The sequence below is a fragment of the Amblyomma mixtum genome, chromosome 5, assembly GCF_055824585.1.
Source record: "Amblyomma mixtum isolate Tamu chromosome 5, ASM5582458v1, whole genome shotgun sequence".
Taxonomy (NCBI): Eukaryota; Metazoa; Arthropoda; class Arachnida; order Ixodida; family Ixodidae; genus Amblyomma; species Amblyomma mixtum.
Window position 1 is genome coordinate 9,121,485 of NC_143016.1, and position 26,115 is coordinate 9,147,599.

Sequence of the window (26,115 nt, forward strand, 5' to 3'; positions counted from 1 at the left end):
GGAAACCGGTGCTGGCGATTAATTTAAGTAATGGCAGAGCCCCGAGAGGGCGCGAGCGAAAATTCTTACGCCAACACGAAGCACTGCACTGGAGCGCCAGCTCGGCCGCAGCCACCCTTTCCCTAAGGCAGCGTAAACAGAGGCGTGGTCCCTTCGGCGGCGCATAGCTGTACGGCGCCCGGTGCCTTGGAATTTTAATGCCGCGCTTTCTCCAGCGCTGCGCGTGCCAGACATTTTTTATTCAAATGGCGACCAGCACCGCAGTTTATTGGCTGGCCTTGCGCGAGCGAGCGGGCCTCGACTTTTATCAGCGGGCAGCTGATAACCTTTTATCAAAGAGCTACGGTGACGAGGGAAACGAAACGCCGCTGCCGCTTACCATTTTGTTCGTTGTATATTCTGCTCCTGGGTCGTGGCGAAACTTCATGGGCACCTTCACGCAAGCCTTTGCGGCAGTGCCTCAACTTGATGTCATTAGCGGGCTTGGTAAGAATAGCCGGAAATAAGATTGAAAATAGAGCAAAGAAGAACAGACATAAACCTGAAACCGACGCCCTATTATAAATGCTAGACCCGCACCGTTCAACTCGAACCAACCGGCGTGCACTCGAAGTGTTGTGCGCGGAGGTTCCGGTGGGCTGATTCCTCATCGCGAGCTGTATATCCTTCGCAGAATTTTTTTAGACAGTTCTATAGACAGTCTATAGACTGTCTATAGAAAATCCCAACAAACAGTTTCTAGGAAATACGAATGCTATAGAGAGTCTATAGACAATCTATAGCTTTATGGCCATACACTTTTAGTAGTCTTTTGTCTATAGACTATGAATAGACGAAAAGAAATATCTATAAGAAGTCTATAGACTGTCCGTTGTGTCGTATGACGGTGCGGGCAGGGCACTTTTTTCTTATTTATTTTTTTTAAACCCACACTAATATCTGTCTATAGACCACTTAACACGCCAACGCTCGCGACTGTTGCAACTGGGGAACGCAAAAAGATTACGTCGTTTATTGGTGCCGATGGCGCGATTGTTATGAGTTAGCGCCCGGTATATAGTAGCGTATAGGTCGCCATGTGGAATTGGCATCTGGTGACACCCGAGAATGGGGTTACTACGCAGTTAACAAGTGTCTGCCACCTGCACGGTCGGCAGGTTGTGATGACGTCAATGTTACGTGACCTAGGTGGAAGATGGGCCATCCGCTTCTCCGCTCACAACGCCACCGATGACAACGACATCGCCAGATTTCCACCAGAGCGTAAGCCGTGACTGATATACATGCATAGAATGACTTTAATAAACAGTGTGTCATGTATCTACTCTGCTTCATCCACGACATGCAGACACACAGAGTACAAACTTGAATACCACTTTAATCACTCAGCAGAACCATGAATAACACCATGATAAACAGTGCAAAACGGTGGCTACATATTGTTAGCGCACCTAATTCACATTTTTACTAACAAAGCATAGCAACCGGGGTTTTTTTTTGTTTGTTTCTTGTTCTCAAGGCGGCGGATGACGTTGCGAATTGCACTATGTACTCCTTGTGATGAGAGACCTGCAGTGAACTTTTTGTTTGCATATTTAAAGGACATTGGACACCTTGACAAGCTCTAATTTCACCTTGCATGTTATCCTCAACCATTCTTGACGCAGTGAACCTTGTTAGCTCACATGTCGGACTATGCACTTCATCATTTCATATGTAACATCAGTACTCGGCGATGCACCTTAGTACACATTTAATGGCAGCATTTTAACTTCTCCCTTTTTATTTCGTTCATTATACCTTTTCCGCACCGCTCTCCTTCCACTTATATCTCCCGAATTCCCTTCCCCGCGCACAGTAGCATGCCAGAGATTTTTACACGCCGGCTAAATTCTCTGTTGTTTTTCATTAAAGAGCTTCTCTCTCTCACACACTTTTTCTGATTATTTGGCCCTGTCTCTTTCCTTTCTTTCGTTTACTGTCTTTCGTTTTTGCAACCATTAACCGCTTCGCAGTTCGGTCCGGCATCAGACGCATTCTCAGCTTCTCTTTTCTTCGTCTCCGCATTGCACCCTCGCTGCGCCTGCCGTCGTTCGCTCTCCTTCTTCCGCCGTCCGGAGGAGTGGACGCGCAGAGCGGCAAGTCGGGAGCTGGACGCTGAAATCGGCCTTTAGCTCGCTTGTTATCACTCTGTTCGGAGAGATCACGCGCCGAACCATTGCTCGAACAATAAAACAAAGACAAAAAAAGACCGCGCGGGTCGGGTGGAAGTGAAGTTGTGTAGAGGTGAATGAAATAGCCAAAAAAGAAAATTAGCCATGCTTAGCTCTTCGCTGCGCTGTACTCCGTTCGATTTCTGGCGCGTCGGCGATGCAAACGACTTCCGCATTGTAATGGCTCCGTCTGCTCTGTTCTTTGTTTACGGGGCGCCTCGCTTCGTCCTTTTTTTTTTTTTTTCTTTCGCGATTCGTCGGGGAAGCCCCCACCGTACTGGCGTATACGCTGTATTTTGCCCGCAAGTGAAGGCGCCTCAAAACACCCGTACATGGCGGTGCAATTTCTCCTTGCGGCTTTTCCTCTCACCCCGCCGTTGCAGACGTGTTCGAGTGGAAGGCACAGGGGCAGACCTGGGGTAGCGAGAGCAATGTACGTTTTTTTATTCGTCCATTTATTGACAAATACTGCTGTCTTAGAGACATAGCAGGGGTGGGTACAGGGCATTTGAATACAACAGCAATATTAAGAACACGGTTCGGTAGTTCACTCTGAAACTGGTTAGTCAACAATAAACACGTAAAGCCCTCTAAATTATTCCATAATAAAACAGTCTGCGGTTAAGAAAAAAAAAAGAAAGCTTGAAGCAGTCCAAGGATGGAAAGAAAGTACCTATGCTTAATGAGTCTGTAAGATAGGCTCTCGAAATGCCGGTCGACCTGCGTACGATTTCGTCAGTGTGCCGTCAGTGTTTGAAAACTCGCTCGTGGATCGCCCTTGGCTCGTGCCAGGCGACCGTCCCAAGTGGTATGCTATTTCCAGTGATGCAGCACAAGCCAACGTAGCAGACGTTGAAAGAACTGGCCAGCGGAAAAAAGGGGGAACGATCCAACAAAAATGGTTACGAACGTGTGCGTACATTGAATAAAGTAGGCACTTCTGAAAGACACATTTAATGGTGACGTTTCGACCGGGGGTCCGGTCTAATCTTGAAGAGGACCGGACCCCGGTCGAAACGTCGCCAATAAATGTGTCTTTGAGAAATGCCTACTTTGTTCAACTTTTGCCCTGCGGAAGCCAACGGAACCTGCTTTTGTAACTATATATTATATGCATGCATGTATGAGCGTGTGCATGTGCGCGCGCTGGAGCCATGTAGTGAGAGAAATCTTCGAAGTCCTCATGCCCTCCTATAGCGCATTCGACCCTAATTAAAAGTGCAGTCGGTGCTTTGCGCTGGATATGGACGTCGAATACTTTTAGCTTGATGCGACGTCACGCGCCTTTAATTCCGGGTCAAGCGTGCACGTTTGAGCTCGCTGATATTCCCCGCTGTGATCGATCGCGTCCGTCGCGAGCATTAATCGTGGGCCGGCTATTTGCACGGTTGAGAAATGGCAGCGCACATTACCATTAATCTTGCAATCACGGAAAAGAGCTGGCTTTTCTTGACGCCTTGCCGTTGGCGATCGACTTGTAATGGTTGACGCAGTTGTATATGTGACTTTCGGGGTGGGCTTTGTGATCTCTGGCTTTGGACCGAAAACTCCCACGAGCGATCCTGCCCTTTATTTTAAACTGCTACGAATACAACAGAGCGCAACTTTTAGACAAGGAGAAAGACGGTCGTGTCTAAAAGTGGCGCTCTGTTGCATTCCTAGCTGTCATGATTTGTAAACTAGCCCTATCAGCCACGTGGGCAAAGGAAAAATTTATTGGAGGCAAGCTTAGGATTTCAGGGTGCGGTTTTTTAATATCTGTGGAAGCACCACTTTATCAATTTCATCTGAGAAAAGTGCACATAGAGGGATTCCATTCAATAGGAAACGTTATTCGATTCAATTTCTCTGGAGCCTAGGAGTGCGCGATTCGCCGGATCTCACACGATAGAGGACAGTGGTATCGTAATCCATTGCCCGCTTCTGTGCAAAGTGCATCGCTTCTTTGAATAAAAGTGCTCGCCGAGTCCCGCACCAAAGCCCGTCATCGACGATGGCGCTGGCTTGTGACGGAAAGATAATTTGGGGGTCTTCGTGATATCGCTTTGCGGAAGTCCCTTTTAAGGCGCTCAGTAATTGAGTGTCCACACAGCATCGGGTGACATTTTACGACACCCTAAAGCAAGCGATCGACAAATTCAGCCTTTGCGAGACCCTCGCAGACTCGATAACGCACGAGCCGCCGCGGTGGCTCAGTGGTATATGGCGCTTGGCTGCTGACCCGAAAGACGCGGGTTCGATCCCGGCCGCGGCGCTCGAATTTCGATGGAGGCAAAATTCTAGAGGCCCGTGTACTGTACGATGTCAGTGCACGTTAAAGAACCCCGGGTGATCGAAGTTTCCGGAGCCCTTCACTATGGCGTCCTTCATAGCTTGAGTCGCTCTGGGACGTTAAACCCCATAAACCATAAACCACTTGATAACAAACTACGATAGTGGAACCTCCTTGAAGCCGCGCTAGAGATTACTAGTGCGAATTTGCAAGGGGGCTGGGTGCAAACTTAGCAGGCGCTGGAAAGTGCCCCGATGTAGCGTAGATTCGAGTTACACGAGCCAAACACTTTTCTTTTTTACATGTACAGCTGCGCGGTATGCCCACATTTAAAACTTGCATTTATAGAAAACAAGGTCTGCTAAGCAGCGAGAAACGCCGGTCGAGACAATTCTGTGTTCAGTGCATTTTATGCTTTCTCATGAATCAGACAGACAATGCAGTAAGTATGCTCAGCGCCTCCACCTTTCCGAAGCCATAGCCCACTGTTTTGACGGTCCTGCAGAACCGCGCAAAACTCGACACGTGTGCGGTGCAAGAGCTTGTTATATATTTATACTTGGCTTTCGCACGTTTTTAGGTGCTGCGGTTGACCAACGGCACTGACTCGGAATGCCAGTCATTCCTGCTTGCTTTTTTACTAGCGGCGTTGTTGTGCATGAGCAAAAATGAAAAGATGCGCGCCAGCACTCGTCTGAGCGGTTACAGTGCTCGATGCACGGCCTTTGACGGCAAGCCAACACTTCTTCTTTTTCCCTACCATCATCTTCTCAAAACCACTAGGGCTGTAAAAGCGCTTTCACCGGATTAGCGTAGTTTTGTTTTCACGGCGCCGCACCAAAGCTGTGTGGGAAAGCGGAACTCCTCGAGCGCGCACGGGCTGTCGGCCCCAGGCTGGGGCTATTTTTGGCCGCGACCGGCAAGAGCTTACGAACGCGGGCAGGTTAGCCCGCGATGAATCACACGCCGAGGCGCGAGAGGAAATAGCGCAACACGAATCGTCGCTTTCAGGCCCTCTCCTGTCGTGTCACTGCAGCAGCGCACACTTGGCTCACCTTTCGACACAAACGGCGCGAATGACTGACTGACCATGCAGGTGAACGGAGCCGGCTTCGAAATGTTAACGATTGTAGTCTCTAACCACGCTTCCCTATCGTATCAGAGCCGCTTACGGGCTTATTTTCACGGTGAGGTGAACAGAGATCGCCGCTAAAATACGGAAGTGACGCAGAAACAAGCTGAAGATTTCCTTCGTTCCGCCTCGCACTTCTCTCACAGGCAGCAAAATCGCGAGGTGTGCTCTTCCCATCCCCTTGAGCGTTTGTAACTTGTGGCAATCGCGCGTGGCCCGACAAGCAATGGCAGTGCGACAGCGTGGTGAGATCGTTCCTCGTATATTTATTTGCTCTCCAACGTAGCATCCGTGCAAACCACACGAACAGCGGTGAACGCGATTGTCGTCCGGCAGTGAACACGGGCTAAGTCAGCAGCAGTCACCTTTAAATGATGCACGCGCCACGGTTCTGGCAAATATTGCTACTTTGCGGAAGCGAGTAACTCAAGTATTTCACAGCTGAGTCACTAGCAGGAGACTAAGTCCAGACAGCAGTTCCAAAGCAGGCGGTGCGTGCGTAAACGTCGCAGCAAACTTCCCGACCGTCACAAGTTTCTGACGTCACATGTTACTTTAGTTGGCACATCCAGACTAATCAAAAACAGGCAACCCTGCCGCTACGATTGCGCGATAAATTCCGAGGCGTCGTAGGGCATTCGGGTTACCAGCGACGGAGTGGGTCCATTTTTAGAGCGCCGCGGACGTCCGGACAGGATTACGCTACCTGTTGCAACGACGCACGGGTCGAGGGAAGCCAAGCGCGCTGCTCTTTCCGCCAGCTAATCGCCTCCGAAACGTCACTTTCGTGCGGCAAGAGAGGGCGCGCAGACGGTGGCGAGGGGTTGTCGTCCGACGGGGGAAGTGCGCCGGGCGGCCAGGCACGCGAGGCGAGCGAGAGTGTTCTCCGGTAGGAAGGGCTCGCGTGGCGAGGGGTGATCGTCCGCAGCCAAGGCCGCCCGGCTGCGCCCAAACTCCGCTGCCCCAGTGGGCTGCAACTGGTTCCCGCCGCGGCCCTTGAACCGGGCCCCAAGGTCCCCGCACCGGCTCTTGACCCCCATCGATGCTTAAAGAGCGAGGGGGGAGGGGGGGAAGAAGAACACGACGACACCATAAGCGAAGTCGTCAGCTGGACGAGCTCGTTGCACGGAAACATGTTTATACGAACACACTGTCCTCCCCTGTGTCGCGCCAGTAACAATGCCATGTGGGTGCATGCGTTGGAGACTTCGAAACTTCACGCGCCGCTTTCGACGAGTTCTCAAATGTACGAAGAAGCGCCCTTCGACGCGATTCAGACGAAATCAGCTAGCTTCAATAAGCAGACGACATGCTACTCTGCAGGGATCATTTCATCTAACCTCTAAGCTCGCCGGTCTTGACAGGAATGAATGCATCTTTGTAGCCAAAAGCTATAAGAATAGTGGCAGGCTTGTTGTCCATGCACATTCAAGTCAGACTTGGGTTTGTTACTTAACAAAGTGCCGACACGCAATGAAAGGAATTTCCTGTGGAACTGGCAGAGCCAGGGGAGCGCGTGTGCACCAGGAACACAGCCACACAGGTCTCCATTCGTACATATTTATTAACAAGTAATATCATCTCGGAACAAATAAAATGAGGGCGATCTCTATAAAATCACTTGGCAATGTTTGTGCATAAACAAGATATTCTCGCGTGGAGAGAGTAATAAAATATGAACCGATTGAATCTCAAAAGGTCGGATATAGCCATTGTGTATATGGATACTCTCCTCAGTAGTAGTAATAAGTATGAGCCTACGCACAGGTATTGCTAGGGGAGCCGCACGGGGTGGGCCGGCCTGAGTGGGGGGGGGCCTAGCCGTGCGGCACGTAGCTCAAAATAGAGTAGTGTACATCATCTCTGTGGGGGTCACCATGAGGCGGGGACCCACCGTAAGTACGCGCACACAAGACGCTTCGTAACACCAAAAATACATATCTCCATCTGGGGGACATTTAAAATTTGAATAATAAAATATATCGGGGATTCCGGCGGGAAGCAAACAGCTCTCTGGGCAACACAAGTGAACAACTGAAGGGGCGCCGCCAACAGGACGTTGCATACGGGGGGCCTTATTGCCTGCCGGGACGAGCTGGCAGCTGCTGGGTTGTGAGCAACTGGAAGACTACGCGAACCGCGCAAAACTATAGTACACGATGGGTGAGGGCACGAAGGGGGACACGAAACAAAAGAGAGATGAGTATGTTCACAGAGGGGAGGAGGACTATGTGCCTAGGAGTAGATGCGCATGGCATGCGCGCACGGCTGGTTGCACACGGGGCACATGGGCTCGAGCTTGCCACACACCCGGTTGGCGCATTCCATGCAGAACATGTTGTGGCCGCAGGGCACCAGCGCCGCCACCACTTCGCTCTCAAAGCACACCACGCAGTCGCGCTTGCCCCGCTTGGGGCCCGAGCCAAGCGAGTCGGTGGGCGAGCTGGCCACGCTGTCCACACCGCCATTGCGGGGTGCTGCTGCTCTTCCCTCCCAGGGCAGGCCCGCGGGGTCAAAGGTCGGGGAGTCCCCCAGGCCCTCGTCAGACTCGTACGCGAAGCCATACAGCTTGGCGGGGAAGCCGAACACCTCCGAGAACTCCGAGGGCTCCTCTTCGCCAAGCCCACCACCTGTGCGCATGGCTATGTGCGCCTCGATCTCTCGCTTGGCCGCCTCCACGCTCTCCGGCAGGCCCGTCACCTCAAACACTGGCTCCTTGTCTCTGCTAGGGGTGACGATGTATGTGTTGGTCTGCTGCTGGATGCGCTTGATGGTGGCTCCCTTGGGTCCGACTACCAATCCCACCACTCTGTAGGGCACCCGCACCTGCAATGTTGTCTGGCCTGCAAGTGGCAACAGCAGCACTTGAGGCGACCACCATCTCAACAGCCACGCGCTGTGCAGCAGGAACGGACACTAAATTCACATTGACAGCATACATGCAGATCACGCATCTACCCACATTACTGAGGCATGCAGTCTGCACAACCCACAACTCAGTGCAACAGAATCCAACAAATTTCACTGACGCAAGAAACTATGACCGCAATACCTAAGTGCTGAAGTACTGAGTGATAGACTGTATTTGTCTAGCGTACCCTCACATGAGCACACTCTAGGCATGCCTTTAAGCCCTTTACCGTCATTATTGGCCAGCTTCTGTCCATTACACGACCGACCTCTCACTGATCTCCAACCACAGCCACCATATACCTGTAAATCTCACCTCACCGATCTAGTCTTCCCAACTACTTAGCCAAGTCCGGCTGTGTTTTCCTTTCCATAACACACCACTGGTTGTCTTAGCATTATATAATGTCTAAGCACATTTCCTCTGCTTGATTTTTGCTGAATTATCAGTGACCACTACTATTAGCCACCTGGATGCAGTTCTACAGTGTACGCAAGTACTGGCAAGATACAAGAGTGATATACTTCAGTAGAGTTAGTTGCAGGGCTAGTCGGTATTCTTGAATTAAATTCATAGTATTCAGCGCAGAGGCACAAGGCCAAAGAAAGAAGGGTAGAAGGAGGACGGGAATGAAGACAAACACAGCTGCAGCATAACTGCAGCACTGCTTCAGCTGTGTTCCTCTTCATTCCCGTTCTTCTTTTCCCTTTCTTTGGCCTTGTGCCTTTGCGCTGAATACTATTAACTTAATTCAAGAGTGATATACTTTCCTTTCGAGAGAAAATAACAAGTTGCTGTTGGCAAACTGAAAGTGCCTGTTAAATACACTCCATCCCATTCTATTATCATGGCAATTTCAGACAAGTGTAGATCTGCTGTCACCACTTGGCACTTCAATACCTCATTAGAACTGTTATGACTTTCACTCTTTATGTGGCAAAATAAAAATAGCCCAACATTCCCCATCCTTACCCCACCATCACTATCGACAGCCTACAACACATGCAGGTAAGTAGCATTAGCAGCAGGGCATACCTGGAATGTTTGAATTGGGGCCTGGAGCCAGGCTGCCATTGAGATGGTTTTTCCGCTGTGCCCGAATCTGGCTGAAATGCTCAGCTGCCGATAGGATTTCTCGCTTTGCGGCTGCAACGTCTTCTTTCCTGCCAGTGACCACAAACACAGGCTCCTCTCCTCGAACCGGTGTTTTGATGTACGTGTTGGTCTTGGCACGAAGAGCCTTGATTTTGCAGCCTGCATCCACATGAAATAAGAAAAAATTACTGCAACGCACCTTTTACGTGCGCAATGCGAAGTGTAACGGGCAGATTTTGTGCGACCGCTTTCTTTGCGAACAACGCTTCGTAAATACACAATCGAGCACGGCGTCATCTTCTGTAGCATACTCTCTACTGTATATTAGCTATTCTATTATTACCCCGCATTGCATATAATGTAGTAATCTGCGAATAAGCAACGGCAACAATTACCGAAAACTCGCACAACCGACGGCGGCGCTTCCGACACCAGGGCAACTGGCTTCCCTACAACGAAGTTCGAGAAGAGCTAACGGGATGCTTGATATCTCACGCCTCCGAAATTCGCACAAGATATGCTTCTGAGCGCAGTGCTGACTTCCAGTATTATTTGCTGTACAGGACTGTCAACCACCAAGTCGCATCGCGTCCGCACGCGTCTTGCACGGCAGGCACGAAGCCCCGCACACGAATGCCAAGCTGCACCTGACAACGGTAGCGATCGCGTTGCTCTCGCTGATCGTAATTCATGATATTCCGTGAAAAAAGAAAGAAACACCGACTCTCACGGCGAGTTCAAATGCTATTGCTCGCTTTCTTCCAGGGCCTCGGCAGACGCTCACGCACAGCGAACGACAAAAATTACGCGCAGTATTTGCGAGCCTGCAGAACTCGAGCTTGCCGAGAAGCGCTTCTCAGAGGCGCGGTTATCCAGCCATTTCGCAGATTCTCCACCTGCGCTCGGCCAAGTCAAGCGTGCGAACCCATCGGGCGGCGCAGCCGAGCCGGTGTCTGCACGCCGGTCGGCAACCAAGCGAAGCGTTCCGTTGGCCGCCTGAACCAGCGGATCGCTCTAGCAGTGGAGCGGCGGCCGCGGGGCTCGGGCCGCGGGAAAAGGGGACCTGGGCCCAAGAGGCTCTAAAAGTAGCGCGTCCAGAATAGCTGCCCGAGCCGCGCGGCACGGCTGGACAAAGGCCGGAACACGAGCGGCGAATGCGCGCGGTGCCCGGAGACGTGCTAGGCCTACGTCGCTGCTAGACAAAGGCTCATCGACGTGCCTCAGAGAAAGTGTGCGGTTCGAAACACACCCGAGACGCGAACATGAACGGCCGGCGCGACCGGGGAGGCCGGGGAGAAAAGATAGCGGCTCGCCTCGGAGAAGGAAGCGCGGAGGGACAGGATGTGAGCCGGCGGCGCGCAACAACAAAGGGCACGCCAACCGGGGATTTAAACTGGCAATGCACGCCCAAAACGCCGAGTCCTGGGCCGCACCGGGGCTCGAAGAGCACGGACCCCGAGAGGACGGCACGGCGTGCCCGCTCGCATCTCTGGCGCTCCAAATATAGCGAGCGGAGAAGCGTCACGAACAAAGACAACAAAGAGCGACGGCTCACCTTGCCGGCCGACGATCTCCGCGACGTGCTCGGAACTAGGCACAGGGACGCACTCCGTCGTGTTCTGGCTTTTTTTGTTCCTTGTGTCCGCTTCCAGGTTAGGGTGCAGAGAGTCATTTTCGTTGTTCAGTCCCAGCATGGAGAGCTCGAGCGCTAACTGCAGCGCTCGTTGGTCTTCGAGACCCCCGCTGCTGCGCTCCATCTCGGGAAACAGACTAGCAGGCATCACAGGGGGGGTGGCCCTTGCAGGTCGTACAAAACTGACAAAACGTGTATAGTGGTGTTGTATCAAAAGAATATAAAAATAATGTTACACTTTGCACAGAGAGGCGAGAGCTCGGCGCACAACCAGAGTCGTGCCTCCCCGAGCACAACCTGAGCCGCACTGGTCGCGCCCGCCCGGTGCGTTCAATCGCAGCCCGCGCTCTTCCAGCAACGCCGCCGTGCGGTGACGTCAGGCGCGTGGCGGCGCTGCTATCGGCAGAGAACCCTTGTACTAGCGCAGAGCACAGACAACGTTGCAGCATCGGGAGCACTGAGCGCTGTGAAGCGCTGCGCTGGCAGCCGTCTGGCTGCCCGTCTGGGGCTTAACCAATCGCGAAGCAGCGTTTCTCTCACTCGACCGCTCTGCTTTGTCGGAGCGCTGATGCTGCTCTGCTCGTATACGAAGTTCAGCAGCGCTTGTTGAAGGCGTGCCCGCGTGATGAACGACGTTTCGGCCTTCTTTGTCTCACCGGAGACCTCGTCCTCCGAGGCGAAGTTGTGGGCAAAATGCTGCTTCTGGGCCTGCAGTTTCGAGCCACATCCTCTGTGGATGGCGTGCAGTAGCCCTTTATTTTGCATCTACTGGAGGAGAAAAAAACATGAACTATACTTTTGGCTGGACTTCTTGCCGCTTATTATACCTGTATGTCTGTTCCCCGCATTCAGAAATGTCCCACGGTACGTTTCACAATATATACGCCTGGAAAAGGGGATATTCGCCGTTCTTCAGCTCTGAAAGGTCATGCGCCGTCAATTTCACAGTAATCGGGCTGTTATCGCCGAGATTTTTCCTTTTTTTTTCTGTTATCTGATGCCGAAATCCATTTACACTCGCCCGAGGACAGGGCCAGGAACATGCTGGGGCACCTGACATCCGATAAAGCGGATGATCAGCAAACGGCTGAATGGACTCTGCCGCTTCTAAGGAGCGAGTCCACAATGGCAAGCAGGCCTTGACCGTGTGCATGGCATCACTTTCGGTGGGAACTGGGTTGAAAGCGGCAAATTCCACTCGGTTTTTCTTCTCTTTTTTCTCCTCCGCCCCTTTTGCGTCTGCGTTCATTTTCGCACAACCTGGCCCGGCTTCCTGTCGCCGCCGCCAGAAGAAAGGCGTCCCCCTCTGTGGAAGAAGAGAGGCCGCTGAACACTGCTGCCTCAGGGAGGAGGGGCATCGCGCCACGCCGAGCGTGAAGCGGCAGTTGAGCGGTCGTGCGCGCCTCTCTTCCCCCTCTCCAGATCGCTGCACCCTCCTCCTCTCCGGCAGCAGTTTTCTTCTTGGGAGTCGTCGTGAACCAAGGGAAAGGACCGCCGACCAATGCCTGTCTGGCCGGAAAAACGAAGAAAACAACATAGAGAAAGCGGCTGCATCAGCAACGGAACAAGAAGAACGTGTTGGTCGATCAGCAGAAGCAGCAGCACTGTTGGAATTTGTGGCGGACCCAAAAAGGACAAGGCAGCAGAGCCAGCAATGCCGCCGGATACGGGGGGCAGCGGCGGCCTTTCTCGGTACGAAAACACAAGTCTCACCTGGACAGGTTTTTCTCGGATGGTCCCCTAACGTCCAGTAAAGCAAACGCGAAGCGCGCGGCCTGTAAGTGAAGATGGGCGAGCGAGCGTTATTAAACGTGTCCATGCTAACAATCTCCGCAGGAACAAAGAGAACCGGTTCGAGGCGCGTCGAGCGTAAAGAAAACAAAAAACCGTTGAGGACTCCGACCCTTGAACCCACCGCGTGCAAGTTCGAGACGACTTCTGGTTTTCCTGAGAGTGATTAGCCGAAGAATGCGTAGTTAAAAGAGCGCGCCGTCGACTAGGACGAGGAGGTGACGACAAGGGTTGGTGGTGTCTTGTCATGGAGATGTCCGGTGCATTTCGCATTGCCGTCACAGTTTGTTGCCTTGCAGTTTTTTTTTTTTCATTTATTCTTGGGCCAAAATATTACCTGTGGGTGTGTAATCGAAGAAGCGGCGTCTCCGGTTGCAAAACTAATCCCCGAAGTTGGCAGGAAAAACGAATTTTTGACGCATTTCCTCTTTTAACCCTGCAGAACAGCCGTTCACATTCGCAGGCTCCTGGGTCTTCCTTTCATGTACGAGAAAGCTACCGTCTGGCAAAGGCCATGTATATCCTCTACCTCACCCTTTCGGCAGCAGACCTCCCGTGACTGGCTGGCTTCGAATTCGGTCGGCATGACACGCAAATCTGAGCCGACGTGGCAGCCAGGTATGCATGTCCTTGAGCTTCCGCCCCGCTGGGCTCGGGCACCGCGAGGACTCGAGCGGCATGGGGACCCTTGGAGGCTCAATGGCCGCGCCTGCCATGCCCCGAAGCCTGCGGGGGGTGCCTGCGGGCAGCAGCAGGTTGGGGAGGGGCAACGAGGGGGGGCTGCCCTTCTCGGAACCTCGATCGGGGGGTCAAAAGAAGCGCCAGCTGCCGGTGGATCCCCCGGCTGGTCACTCCGCCACCGCCGCGGACCCGGAGAAGGAACTCTTCCGTCGGCGAGCGTCGTCGGAACAGAGAAGCGAGGGCGAAAAAGGGGGGCGGGAGGAGAAAGGCGAGGAGTGGCCTCCTCTTCTCTCCTCTGCGGCGGCGGGAGGAAGCGGTGCACTTTCGCCGGCCGCGGCCAAGAATGCAGCCGAGGAGGGAGCAGCAGACGCCCCGCGAAGGCCTTGAACTTGCGGAGCCGACGGCCGCTGTTGCGCGGCCATTCAAGAGGCCGGCCACCGCCGCCGCTCGCCTGGACGCCGGATGCGCGCCGCTCCTCCTCTCCCGCCGCCTGTGCCGCTGCTGCCGCCGCCGCGCGCGTGTCTGAACGGTCTCCCCGCGGGGGGAGCGGCAGCAGGTGATGGCCCTGGGCACACGGGACTGCTGGATGGACGCCCTGGGTCCTAGGGTAGCCAACAGCTGGGCGCTGATAACGCGTGCGCAGTCCATCAATCACGCTCGTCGCGGTGGCTCAAAAACACCCAGCTTCTAAATCTCCGGAAAACAGCGTCATTGCAACAGTGCGTCGAGTGGCGTCCGGGAAAAAAAGCGGGACAAGTGTCTCGTGCACCGTTTGCACGCTCCTCGAAACACGCGGAGCGATTACCAGACCTTCCGCAGGGAGTGACGAAGGCGCCAGGTACGAGACTTGGACCAGTCTCAGCCAGTACTCAGTACAGACGATGGCGAGCGCCGTGCGCAGAAACCTGACCTGCCAACGGAAGAGTCTCTCTGTGCGGGTGCACACAAGCATTTTGCTCGAAAAACACCGAGCGACGGAGGAGCTAGTTTTCGCCCCGAAGTTAGCGGGGCCGAAAAGCGGACCCACGTGCAGCTGTGAGGAGAGTGGGAAGAAGTCGGGAAGGGAGACGGAGGGCGCGGGGGGCGAGGAATTCTCCGAGTTTTGAGGGGCAAAAGCGCCGTTCAGGAGCGCGCTTGTACGCTGAACCATTCATCACCAGCACGTAGCTGGGACCCAACAACAACAGCGTGGCTTTGTGGGTACTACATAGGGGACGCAGGGTGTGGGGAGGTCCTTTCTTCTACGCCGGCACCGGCCGCACAGTCGTATATGCGCGCGGTTTGTATTCTGACGCATATTTGTGCCCACTTACGCACCAACCCCCGAGGCCCTTCTTGCATTCCCCTCTCCTCCCCTTTTCTCCCCAAAAATTCACCGAGGCGCCGGTTGACGCGTTGCGAGCCAAAGAAAAACAAAGTCGCTGTCACAATGGTCCTGAGAAGAGGGGTGGGGCCGCCCATTCTACGCGTAAAGAAACACGCGCATTCTGCAATTTGCATCCGCCACTAGCACGGCGACGCCTTTCACACGGCGTCTGTCGCTCAACGCTCGAGCCAAGCAGCGGTTCCTCTGGCCACCACAGGAGAACTGGTTTAGCAAAGCCGCCGCTGCCCGGTTACGGCGCTCTAATGGCCGCCACAATGCGCTGACACGCTCGTCGTTTTCGATTCCATTGTGGTGCTAACCGCATGCCTCGCTGCCATTATACGCGCACCTCTCATCTGGAATGCCTCTGTCGCGGACACAACAACGCAACGGCCGTTTCTTGCTGTCGAGCGCGTCACACTCCCACGGACCGTTCCTGCAGTCTAGGTCTAAAGCACACCCAGCGGACAGCTAACACGTGGAAGCTTGGCCACCGTACGCGGGTGAGACCGCTCGCACGGCATGCGCGTATCTGCGTTTTCGTCGTTCTTTGTTGTTTGTTTCATTTCTGGCGTAACGTTTGAGAGCAGATCCTGCTGGACGCGGTAACTGCCTGCGCTGAAAGACGGGAAGGGCAGATAGGACGAACAGCCGTGTCTGCAGAATAGTACGTACTCTTACTTGGGGCGAGTAGTGGTGTTGGCAGAGCAAGATCATTGCGTCATCGGCGGAACGTTGCGCTGATGACATAATGTTGCGCACCATCGCCTGCGAGCCTCAACTGTCCAGTCAGGAAGACCTGTTCTCTCACGTTTATACTTCCCTAATTGTTTTCCATGTAGGCACGAAGGCACTGGCAATAAAGGATCTCGGAAGACGGAAATAACAGAAAAGCTTAATAGATTTCCGATAGAGGAGAAATTCTAGAGGCCCGTGTACTGTGCGATGTCAGTGCACGTTAAAGAACCCCAGGTGGTCGAAATTTCCGGAGCCCTCCACTACGGCGTCTCTCATAGCCTTAGTCGCTTTGGGACGTTAAACCCCAGAAACCAAACCATAGTGCAGGACGTTCTCCCCTGTGGAACCTGCGGGAGGCGCAGGCTGTCCACATTTCGTCCTCTCTTCAACGAGCGCAGTATTCTTGGAGCAGTTACTCAAATTGTTAGCATCAGTTGTAGCCTCGGAGACAAAATTTTCACTGCTAAGAATTACAACAACCGTATCTCACGCAGAGCGAAATTGTTTTTCTCTAAATTTCGTCTCCTTATTACGGCAGCTTTTTTTTTAATTTGATGGTGTAACTGAAAGGCGTTACGTGTAAATGAAAGTTTGAAATTACCACTTTCCCGGAAGTACACCTCTTCCAATATTTCTAGAGTTTTTGCGAAGCCTCTCCCTAAATTTTAAATATAAGGTTTTCGAGATATATAGATGGCTTCTGCGGCATATTAAATACCAGCGTTGGTCGACATTAGAAAACAGGCGAATCATGTTAACAGTAAGCTTGTTAACAAATTTCAGATAGTTGCTTTTTAATTGTTACATTTATGAGCCTGGCTGTAACTGGAGATTTTTAGTCGGTTGTTAACAGCCGTATCAGGTTTTGCAGTTTCATAAACGTGATTACGTTCGGCGCGGTGGCTCAACAAACACGCACCGCACCATGAATCACGTTCCCCGTGCCCTTAATTTGCCTCGCCCGCGCATGCACGTTCGACGCTCTTCCAACTGATTATATATATGTGTGTGTGTGTGTGTGTGTGTGTGTGTGTGTGTGTGTGTGTGTGTGTGTGTGTGTGTGTGTGTGTGTGTGTGTGTGTGTGTGTGTGTGTGTGTGATCAATTTAGAATATTACTGAATATGTTATCGCTTAAAGCTAATTGATCCCACCGGCGGCATGTGGTTGTTTTTTTCTAATCAATTAGCTTTAAGCGCTAACATATTCAGTAATATTCTAAATTGATCAACACCACAAAATAAATTAATTAATTCAAAAATCTCCTGTGCCCCTTGGTTTCTGTGGCTGTTGGCTTCTCTCATATTTATAACGGGCCCTCTTTACTTTTGACAAAGGCTATGCATAACTGAGACCTTCGTACTTCTGGAGGAGGCAGCAGATCGAGTCGTGATGGTCGCATCTCACTAATCTCGACCCTCATGATCGGGCAGGACGCCCCACTGGCTTGCCCCAACAATGCGCGCCATTATTAGACGTGAAGTGGAGCTCTAGACTGGAAATGGTTTGGCTTGTGAATGTAAGGCAAACCGCTGACATTTCACTTACATGGTCGTCGTCTTCGAGGGCGAATGAAATGCGAGAGCACCAGACTTGTTTTTAGCCGCCTTTTAGGTTGAGTAGTTTACGTAACCATGGGAAACGCGGAGAACCGTTAGAGACCGCCCACGCCCCGTAGGCGAGAGCTGGTGTACCGTTTCGGCTCCAAGAGGAAACGGTTCGTCCCGGTCGTCTTCACGGTGACGCACATCAGTCGCTGTAACCTCACCTAGCGACTCGCGTCGCTTGGACCACCCATTCTCCGGGAGCCAACAGCCACAGAAACCAAGGGACAGAGGGGATTTTAATTTATTTATTTTGTGGTGTTGATCAATTTACAATATTACTGAATATGTTATCGGTTAAAGCTAATTGATTAGAAAAGCAGAAGAAAAAACAACCACATGCCGCCGGTTGGATCCGAACAGGGTGCTCTACATCTGAGCTACGGCGACGGCTGTCAAATCTTCTGCTCAAATCTTCTGGATCCGTTTCGAATCCCACCGGCGGCATGTGGTTGTTTTGTTCTGTTTTTCTAATCAATTAGCTTTATATATATATATATATATATATATATATATATATATATATATATATGCTTTATTTTCTCTGCAGTCCCATCTGCAACCGCTGACGAAACCAGGAAAGAAACTGATCGGTTGCGCGGCGCACACCGGTCACGCAGTTGTGCACGTGATCTGAGTGATGAGCATAGAGTTTCTTACTATTACCTAGAGGGAAAGCTGGCAAGCCGTCTATGGGAGTTTGCATGGAGACCCCACGTGACCACCTCAGCCACCATGGGCGCTCAAAGCATCATGGGGCGGTGAGCTACTTGTTGCGGAACTGCAACTTTTGGCCAATAAATAATAGAAAAATTAAGCTGTTTGATAACTACAAACGTCCTAACATTCAATATCTTGTCTAATGATTGCAACAAACGAGCAGAAAAGTATTTAAGTGCAAAGTTTGCCTAAAATAAGAGATGACTAGCTTTCCTATTGGCCAAGTGATGAACACTAAAAAAACTAATATTTCGTAGTTAACAGGCGCACTTTTAAAAGTAAATATGTTTTCAAAAAAGATGTTGTTGTTTAGATACTTTAAGAGGTTTTTTAATGGCATTTCGGAAGAGTAAAACCTTTTATTGGTGTCGTGTGTCGTCGAGTTTTCACTACTATGGCTTTTGCACACTGCGCTCGCGCGAAAGTCGTCTGCGCACACACAAACAGCGTTTTCGGAATGAAACATCTCAGTAAAGCCACTCCGTGTTCCCAAAAAAATACAACTGTTCCGCAACAAGTAGCTCACCGCCCCATGATGCTTTGGGCGTCCATGGCGGCTGAAGTGCAGCGCCGCCAGCTTTCCCTCTAGGTAATAGTAAGAAACTCTATGGTGATGAGCGAGTTGTCATTTACGGTTCCTGTGCAGTGTGGGCCCGGCTGACGCGCTGACCGGCAGCACGTCTCAAGGAGGAACGCGCTTCCAGAAGCTGGCATGGGGGAACGGAGGCGAGAGCGTTGCACACGCGTGGAGTAGTGGGCGAGTCACTCCTCTCTTTCGTGTCGCCGTTGAGAGGCAGAGAGAAGGTGTGTACGTTCAAGGTAGCCTCTTATATATAGCGGTGCATGCTGAGGCAATGTTATCTTTGTTCTTTTTAGACCTCGCAGTATATTTCTGTTCTGTACGTTCGAGGCAACAGCGGCTAGCCAAGCCCTGTCACACGCACTTCGCCGAATGCGCCGAGAAGTTACATAACTGTCTGAAATGCAGATTCCTCTTTTTAACTTTTTCCGCGCGCGCGCGCGCGCGCGTGTGTGTGTGTGTGTGTGTGTGTGTGTGTGTGTGTGTGGGTGTGGGTGTGGGTTGTCCCCTCTACTTGTCTTCCATAAAGACACTAATTACACGTATGGGTGAATGAAACTAAAAAAAATTGCATCATGGAGATAACATTTCGCCTTTTACAGGGACCGAATTCGTTACCCAAATTAATTAAGAAGGGTGAATGAACTATAGGTACTCCGATTATTATTTTTTGTGTGCTACGAGACAATTTTGAGAACTTGAGCACAGATGCGTCAGAAGATTGTTCGTTTTCGTTCGTGCACTTTTCTTACGGGACACTTTTATCGAACGTTGTCGTTCCCTCAGCCGCTTTTTATGCTAAACGCACTGATATTGGGCTGTCCTTCGTGGTCACATAGGCGCCGCTATAATTGATCTCGTAGACTGAATTTTCTTCAATAACGTCACAAAAACAAACATTAATAAACTGGGTCGTTTAATGTCCCAAAACGACACATGGGTTGCCTTATAAGGGACGTCGTATAGTGGAGGGCTCCGGATTTATTTAGGCTAGGTGGGGTGACGTTTTGCAGCACGCTCGCGTTTTTGACAAGGACCCCACATCTTGGCCGTGCAGCAAGCCCTGTGCCTTCTGTATTATTTACGAAGACGGTACCTTTTTAACATTCAGGGCGTTGCTTCAATCCAAGATGAGGTCGGGGAGTTCCTGCGATAACCGGGACCCAGGGAACACCGAGTATACTGACCTGACGTCTTGCTTTTTTTTTTGGCACCATGTTATCAAAGCTGCATTGCTAATGCTGCTCTGAAATTCATCTGCATTCCGAACGGAAGGTGCGACGTCAAATAAAGTTTCTGTGAAGGCCTGGCAAATCTAACATGGACACGGAAATGCGACAAATGAGTATGAACATTGCTTCGAGGAAATTTATCTTTTGTGAAACAAATATGGTCGCAGCAAGAGAAATTGTTCTGCGATTTCTAAAAAGACCAACCTCATTCGAATTTCTATATAGCCCCTTAGAAATAGCTTCCTTCTTTAAGCCTCCCACCCCTGCCCCCTTTCTTCACTACTCTGCATTTTTAAAATCAATAAATGCCGAAAGCGGAAGGCTCTATTTAGTGTATACTGTGTGTCTGTAAAAGAAAAAAATTTAACAAGCTTAACATTTTGTAAACAAGAAACTTCTGCATAAAGTTACGGTCAGCAAAATTTTCCTGCACGGCCGTACACGCCTCTCTATTTTTCATATGACTAGGATCACGTAAGAGGCCGTGTACAGCCTTAATCGGAGATATTCGGGACAGAAAAGGTGTTCATAAATCCCGTTCCGCGGCTGCGGCGTCCTTCTGCTCAGCATAAGGTACCGGGTTCGTTACCGGCCCGCGACGGACGCATTGCTATGCGGGTTTAATGAAAAAAGAAAAAAAAAGCCTCTGCGCTGAAATTCTGGTATACACGTTAAGACTTGCGATTTGTTGGATTTATTACAGATCCCTCAGCTACAGCATGATTCATCATAAGCCACGGCGCCGGTCTGACTCTAAAAAGAAAAACAGGTTTTGAACTGTTCGTTGTTTACCATTCTTATCGTGTTAATTTGATCACCCTTCTAATCCTATGGTTTGTCCTCTTGCGGTATACTTAGCAGTTTGAGCGTATATGATCCGGTTTCAGCCAATACCTCCACACCGTTGCCCTATAAGAGGAGGTTGTGGTGGTTGTAAACTATGCAGCTCTCTACTTTATGTCAGCCTTCAACGTACTCGGAGCATGAGGACCCCGAGGACCTTGCGAAGTCCCGGCAACTTTAACGAGTGAATCAACAAGCGAAGGCAGGAGAGACCTCTGACGACAGGAAAGCGGAGTAATAAAGCAGCCAAGATAAGGACAGGCAGGAAACAGAGAACCGTGCCTTTCTAATGACGTGGGAGTGAAAATTTTCTGGATCAGGCTTTTTTATTCGTTTGTTTTGCAAACCCTACAGCCGCACCCGTTTGTAGGGCCACGAAGAAGTCATCCGACGGCAACTGTAAAAACTGCGTGTTCGGCAAACTTCCTCCCACTTCTCTCGCATTCGTATGCCGAAGTGACGCGCGCAACGTATCCGTATGCCGCAAGCACAAACATGCTGAAATTTGCTCTTCTAGCAAAGATTCCCCATTTTCTGACTGACTGACCGACTTATCGATCTGTCGATCTTTTGCTGTGTCAGCCACGTGGACTTCAAATCGAAAGTACTAACATGGAGAGCGCGTGCGATGTAGCCAAGGGGGACACTGAGAAAAAGAAAAGAAAGGCAGGAAGATTAACGCGCAAAATACGCATGGCCCACCGCCCTGCATCGGCTGCGCGAAAACAAGTACAAAATCAACGCGCAACATAAACGCAGCCAACGCTGTTACACTCGGCTGCACTTGGCCGCTGGAACTAAGTAACCGGATAAGAGCTTTCTCCGCACCACTTGTAGTGGAGGGCAGTGAACCAGCATTGTTTTGCTCTCGCTGCTGTTGCTGCTGCTGTTACTGCGCAGTAGGCTGGGCCGAAATCAAGGTTCTTAACGCGACTGAAACGACACGGCTGAGCTACTAAAAGCTGCTGAAGTGCGGAGTTTTGCAACGCTCTACAGCGGTGGGTAACAGGGTCCAAGCCAAACAGGCATAGTCTGTTCTATGCCTCTGCGAGGTGTGGATCAGGTAAATGCAGATTTGTTGAAGGATGAAGGGAACATTGCTCTAGAAAAACTTGCCACCCTCCATACGCAGTGCCTCACGACCTCGAGGGTACCGGACTCTTGGAAGAATACTAAAAAGATGACTTCAAGGACTTGAAATTACACGCCGATCAGCTTACTGTCCATTGCTTACAAGCTATTTCCAGAGGTAATCGTTAATCGAATTAGATCAACCTTAGACATCATTTAGAAGAGCGTATTGGTGGGCTGTAGTAGGATACAACTTAAAAAAACAGCAGTTGCTAACACTGGGCCGCGGTCCGCGGCGTCTTGTATTACTCCGCTGGCCAATCGCAACTGTTAACGAAATCAGCTTTTTAATGTTTCACTATATCAAACAATTCGTGAATAAAAATTCTAGAGGTCATAATTTTTTTCTTGTCATAAGCTTCTTGTTAACGTAAAAAGAAGCGTTTAACCAGCGGACTACTTTTTTGTCGTGGAGGAATTCTGTGCGCGAAGGCTGAATATGGGCGGAGCTTCACTGCAGACTTAAGTTGTATCCGACCATAGTTGGTTTTTTTGCATGGTTAGGGAACAGCGCAGGGACGAAACACAAGAACATTCAAAGCTCCCGTGTGTGTCTTTGAATGTTCTTTGTGTCTCGTCCCTGTGCTGTTCCCTAACCATGCTTAGTCATCCAAAGGATGAGGCTGGCTTTCAGAGAGGCTACTTAACAATATAGGCTATGTCACAGCATTGATCAGGTGATAAAGAAATGCGCAGAACATAACCAACCGCTATGTTATAGCCTTCATAGATTACGAGAAAGCGTTTGACTCAGTCGAAGCCTCAGCAGCCATGCAGATAATGCGTAATCAGGACGTAGAATAGGCATATGTGATGGCACTGGAAAAAAATCTACGGCGTTGTCACAGCGACCACAGTTCCCCATAGGGAAAGTGATAAAATAGCAATCACGAAGGCCGACAGGTAAAGAAACAGACCTAGACAGCCAAAGCAAAACGGTGGTCTAAAAATTAATACGAGGAAGTCTAAAGTAACGTTCTGTAGTCTCGGAAGGGCACAACAGTTTACGATAGGCAGCGAAACATTGGAAGTTGTCAGGAAATACACCAGTTACTTACGGCAGATAGTGACCGCAGATACGGACCGAGAGTGAAATAACTATTCGGATACAACTGAAGTCTTCAGCCAAGCTCCGCCCATATTCAGGACTGACTAACAGAATTCCTTTGTGGGAGAAAGTAGACCATTGTTGAAGCTTTTCTTATTACCTCAACAAGAAGCTAATCACGCGAAGAAATTATAACATATAAATAACAGCGCAAAAAAGCAAGACACACGACGAAGATGTTATGGATCACAAACTAGCCCGCACACTTACCCTACTGAAGAAATTATAAGCTCAAGAATTTTGATGCAGCTTGGCTTGTTTGATGCAGTTTGGCTGATTTTGTTCACTGTTGGGATCGTTCGGGGGAGCACTACAGGACACCGCGGACCGTGGCCCATTGTTAGCAGCTGCTGTTTTTAAGTTGTATCCTACTATAGGAGATAAGAATGGGGTGAGTGCATTTGGCCGACAGTATCAAGTGTGGATAGCAGCTTACCAACCTATATGTGGGGTGGCTAACGAAAAGGGTTCAAGAGTCGTATGTGTCAGAGATCAGAAATCTCACAGCAGTGTCCTTCCTTCCTTCCTTCCTTCCTTCCTTCCTTCCTTCCTTCCTTCCTTCCTTCCTTCCTTCCTTCCTTCCTTCCTTCCTTCCTTCCTTCCTTCCTTCCTTCCTTCCTTCCTTCCTTCCTTCCTTCCTTCCTTCCTTCCTTCCTTCCTTCCTTCCTTCCTTCCTTCCTTCCTTCCTTCCTTCCTTCCTTCCTTCCTTCCTTCCTTCCTTCCTTCCTTCCTTCCTCATAACAGTGTTGTTTTGTGTTGGGTTCTTATGGCACGCAGGCAACTAAGGCCATCATGCACCAAACGCGAGGCTTAATATGCTTGTTTGGTAGGAGGGAGTTCAGAAGTTTTAAAAATACTAAAACCGCTTTAGAAGTTTTATTTTAAGAACGATACAGCGCAGAAAATTTCTGCAAGTGAATTTTTTCCTAATTGTAATCTAGGATGGAATAGGATTTGTTTACAAAAATTGCAGGAAATGTTTTTCCCTTAGTCTATCGAGCTGTGTACATGAACATAAAATGTCAGTTATGGTGACCACTTCTCCGCGCAGCTCACATGTTGGTGTCTCTTCTTTTGCGATAATTAAACTTCGTGTAAGGTGTGTGCGTCCAGTACGAAGGCAATATAAAATAAGTTCAGTGAAACGTTCTTGGCGTCAGAATGACTTTTTTTCTAATATGATGGGTTTAACTAGGTGTAACTTATGATTTACTTCAATTCTTCATCTAGACTACATTTATCTCTAAGCTTAAATTGTACCAACTTCATCTTCCTCATAACAGGCTCGCGGGCAACTTTCTGTGGCACTGCAGACAAGGCGGGCTTCTGTCTACGTGTCGCTGTGCCAAGTAGTCCGGCTCGTAAACTTCGTTCTTTCTTTCCGTTTTTTTCTTCTTTCCTCCGTCTATCGAAAACCAAAAATGGGAACGCTTTGGCCTTCGGTCGCCGGCTCTCCAGCAGCCTAATCCTACAATTGCGAAAATGGCTCGCGGGGTCGTTCACTTGTTGAGCGCCATAGAGGGGTGCAATCTTTTGTGCAAACTTGCTGGCCTCGTCAGTGTTATCGTCAGGACTATATTCTCCTGCGGAACGACACTTGCGTTTCGGTCTGACTGAACTGTTCGCGAGCATCGCACACGGCGCATCGTGGCCCTGGCTCCCTGCATCGCCTGTAAAAACAAAAAAGGAAGAAAAATTGATTGGATGGTTGAAGCCACTAGGTCTTCCTTTTGTAATGACAATTTTTTTTAACCTTCCCTTCAGACTTACTCGCATTATTGATCTATGCGTCTAGAGCATTGTGCTATGAACACGCACTAAGTACGAGGAGTGGGACTGGTGGAGTCGGATTCGGGTTTCTGTGCCTGGTTTAAGAAAGCCACATCCGTGCATAGAGGGTAAAGCGGCAACTATAACACTTTCGTGCGGACAGCACTCAGCACTGGCTTGCGTGGTGCCGCCTATGCATGATGTGCACTGTGCGCACCCGGGACATCCGCGAGAGAGCAGGTGATAGTGCTTCCGCTTGCCTTAGCGAGCGCTGCTGCGCATTCAGTCATTTCAGTCATTTGACGCAGAAAATCAGGCGTCGCCGTTGTCGGCGTTGCGCGCGGAAAATCACGGGCATGGCTCTGGCAGGCGGTGTCCAGAGAGCAACCTAGGAGGAAAGTGGCACCTAGGTCACGTGACCTTGCGGATTCATCACAGCCTGCCCACCGTGGCAGTTAAATTAATTATTGGTAGCTGGGGAAGAGGAATCTGTTCCCCACAAGGCCCACCGCTGGGAGCACCTGTCATCACAAGGTATAGTGGCGCATCGCTTAACCGCTGCGCGCACCACTGCGTCAGGCGGGGTATGAGGACTCCCAGGGAATTAACCCATACTCTATCGCGTCATATCCTTAAGGCGGAGGTGAAGTGTCTCCTCCAATTTTTTTGTTTTGCGGGAGCAGTTGATATCCCTTACCACCACTCCGGCCACCACTGTCGTTGGTGGCGCTATGACCTTTGTCCCTCGTTCGCAGCTCACCTATCTGGAGAATTCACTGCTTAGAATTGATTGATTGATTGATTGATTGATTGATTGATTGATTGATTGATTGATTGATTGATTGATTGATTGATTGATTGATTGATTGATTGAAGAGGCGCTGAGGTTACACACACAGCCATTAGTTAAGAAGTCAAAACTTGTGTTGATGCTAACGCAACGGTGACCGAACGCTGAAGTATTAGCACGCTTTATACAACAGCGGAGGGCTAAATTAATCCGCGGCGTAATCTTCGCGTTGAGGTGATTTGATCCCTGATAGGCGTCAATATAGAAAGAAAGAAAGAAAGAAAGAAAGAAAGAAAGAAAGAAAGAAAGAAAGAAAGAAAGAAAGAAAGAAAGAAAGAAAGAAAGAAAGAAAGAAAGAAAGAAAGAAAGAAAGAAAGAAAGAAAGAAAGAAAGAAAAAGAAGCTAGGCGGGAAAATTCATGCTCTACCACCGATGCTCAAAGTCGTGACCTGTACAATATAGTGCGAAAGCAACGCAGTGTATCTGAAAGCTGATTACTGCTGACGT

At 50.3% G+C, this 26,115-nt stretch overlaps 1 protein-coding gene across 1 annotated transcript; it reads right to left on the reverse strand.

Moving 5' to 3' along the window:
- Positions 1-7,163: 7,163 nt before the first annotated feature.
- On the reverse strand, positions 7,164-11,613 carry LOC149341286 (RNA-binding protein MEX3B). The gene is made up of 3 exons (XM_089543306.1): positions 11,179-11,613; positions 9,564-9,782; positions 7,164-8,460 (listed from the first exon to the last, which is right to left on the reverse strand). Exons 1-3 carry the CDS (start codon positions 11,402-11,404, stop codon positions 7,853-7,855), a joined length of 1,053 nt encoding a protein of 350 aa, XP_089399432.1. The 5' UTR covers positions 11,405-11,613; the 3' UTR covers positions 7,164-7,852.
- Between the last annotated feature and the right edge of the window lie 14,502 nt (positions 11,614-26,115).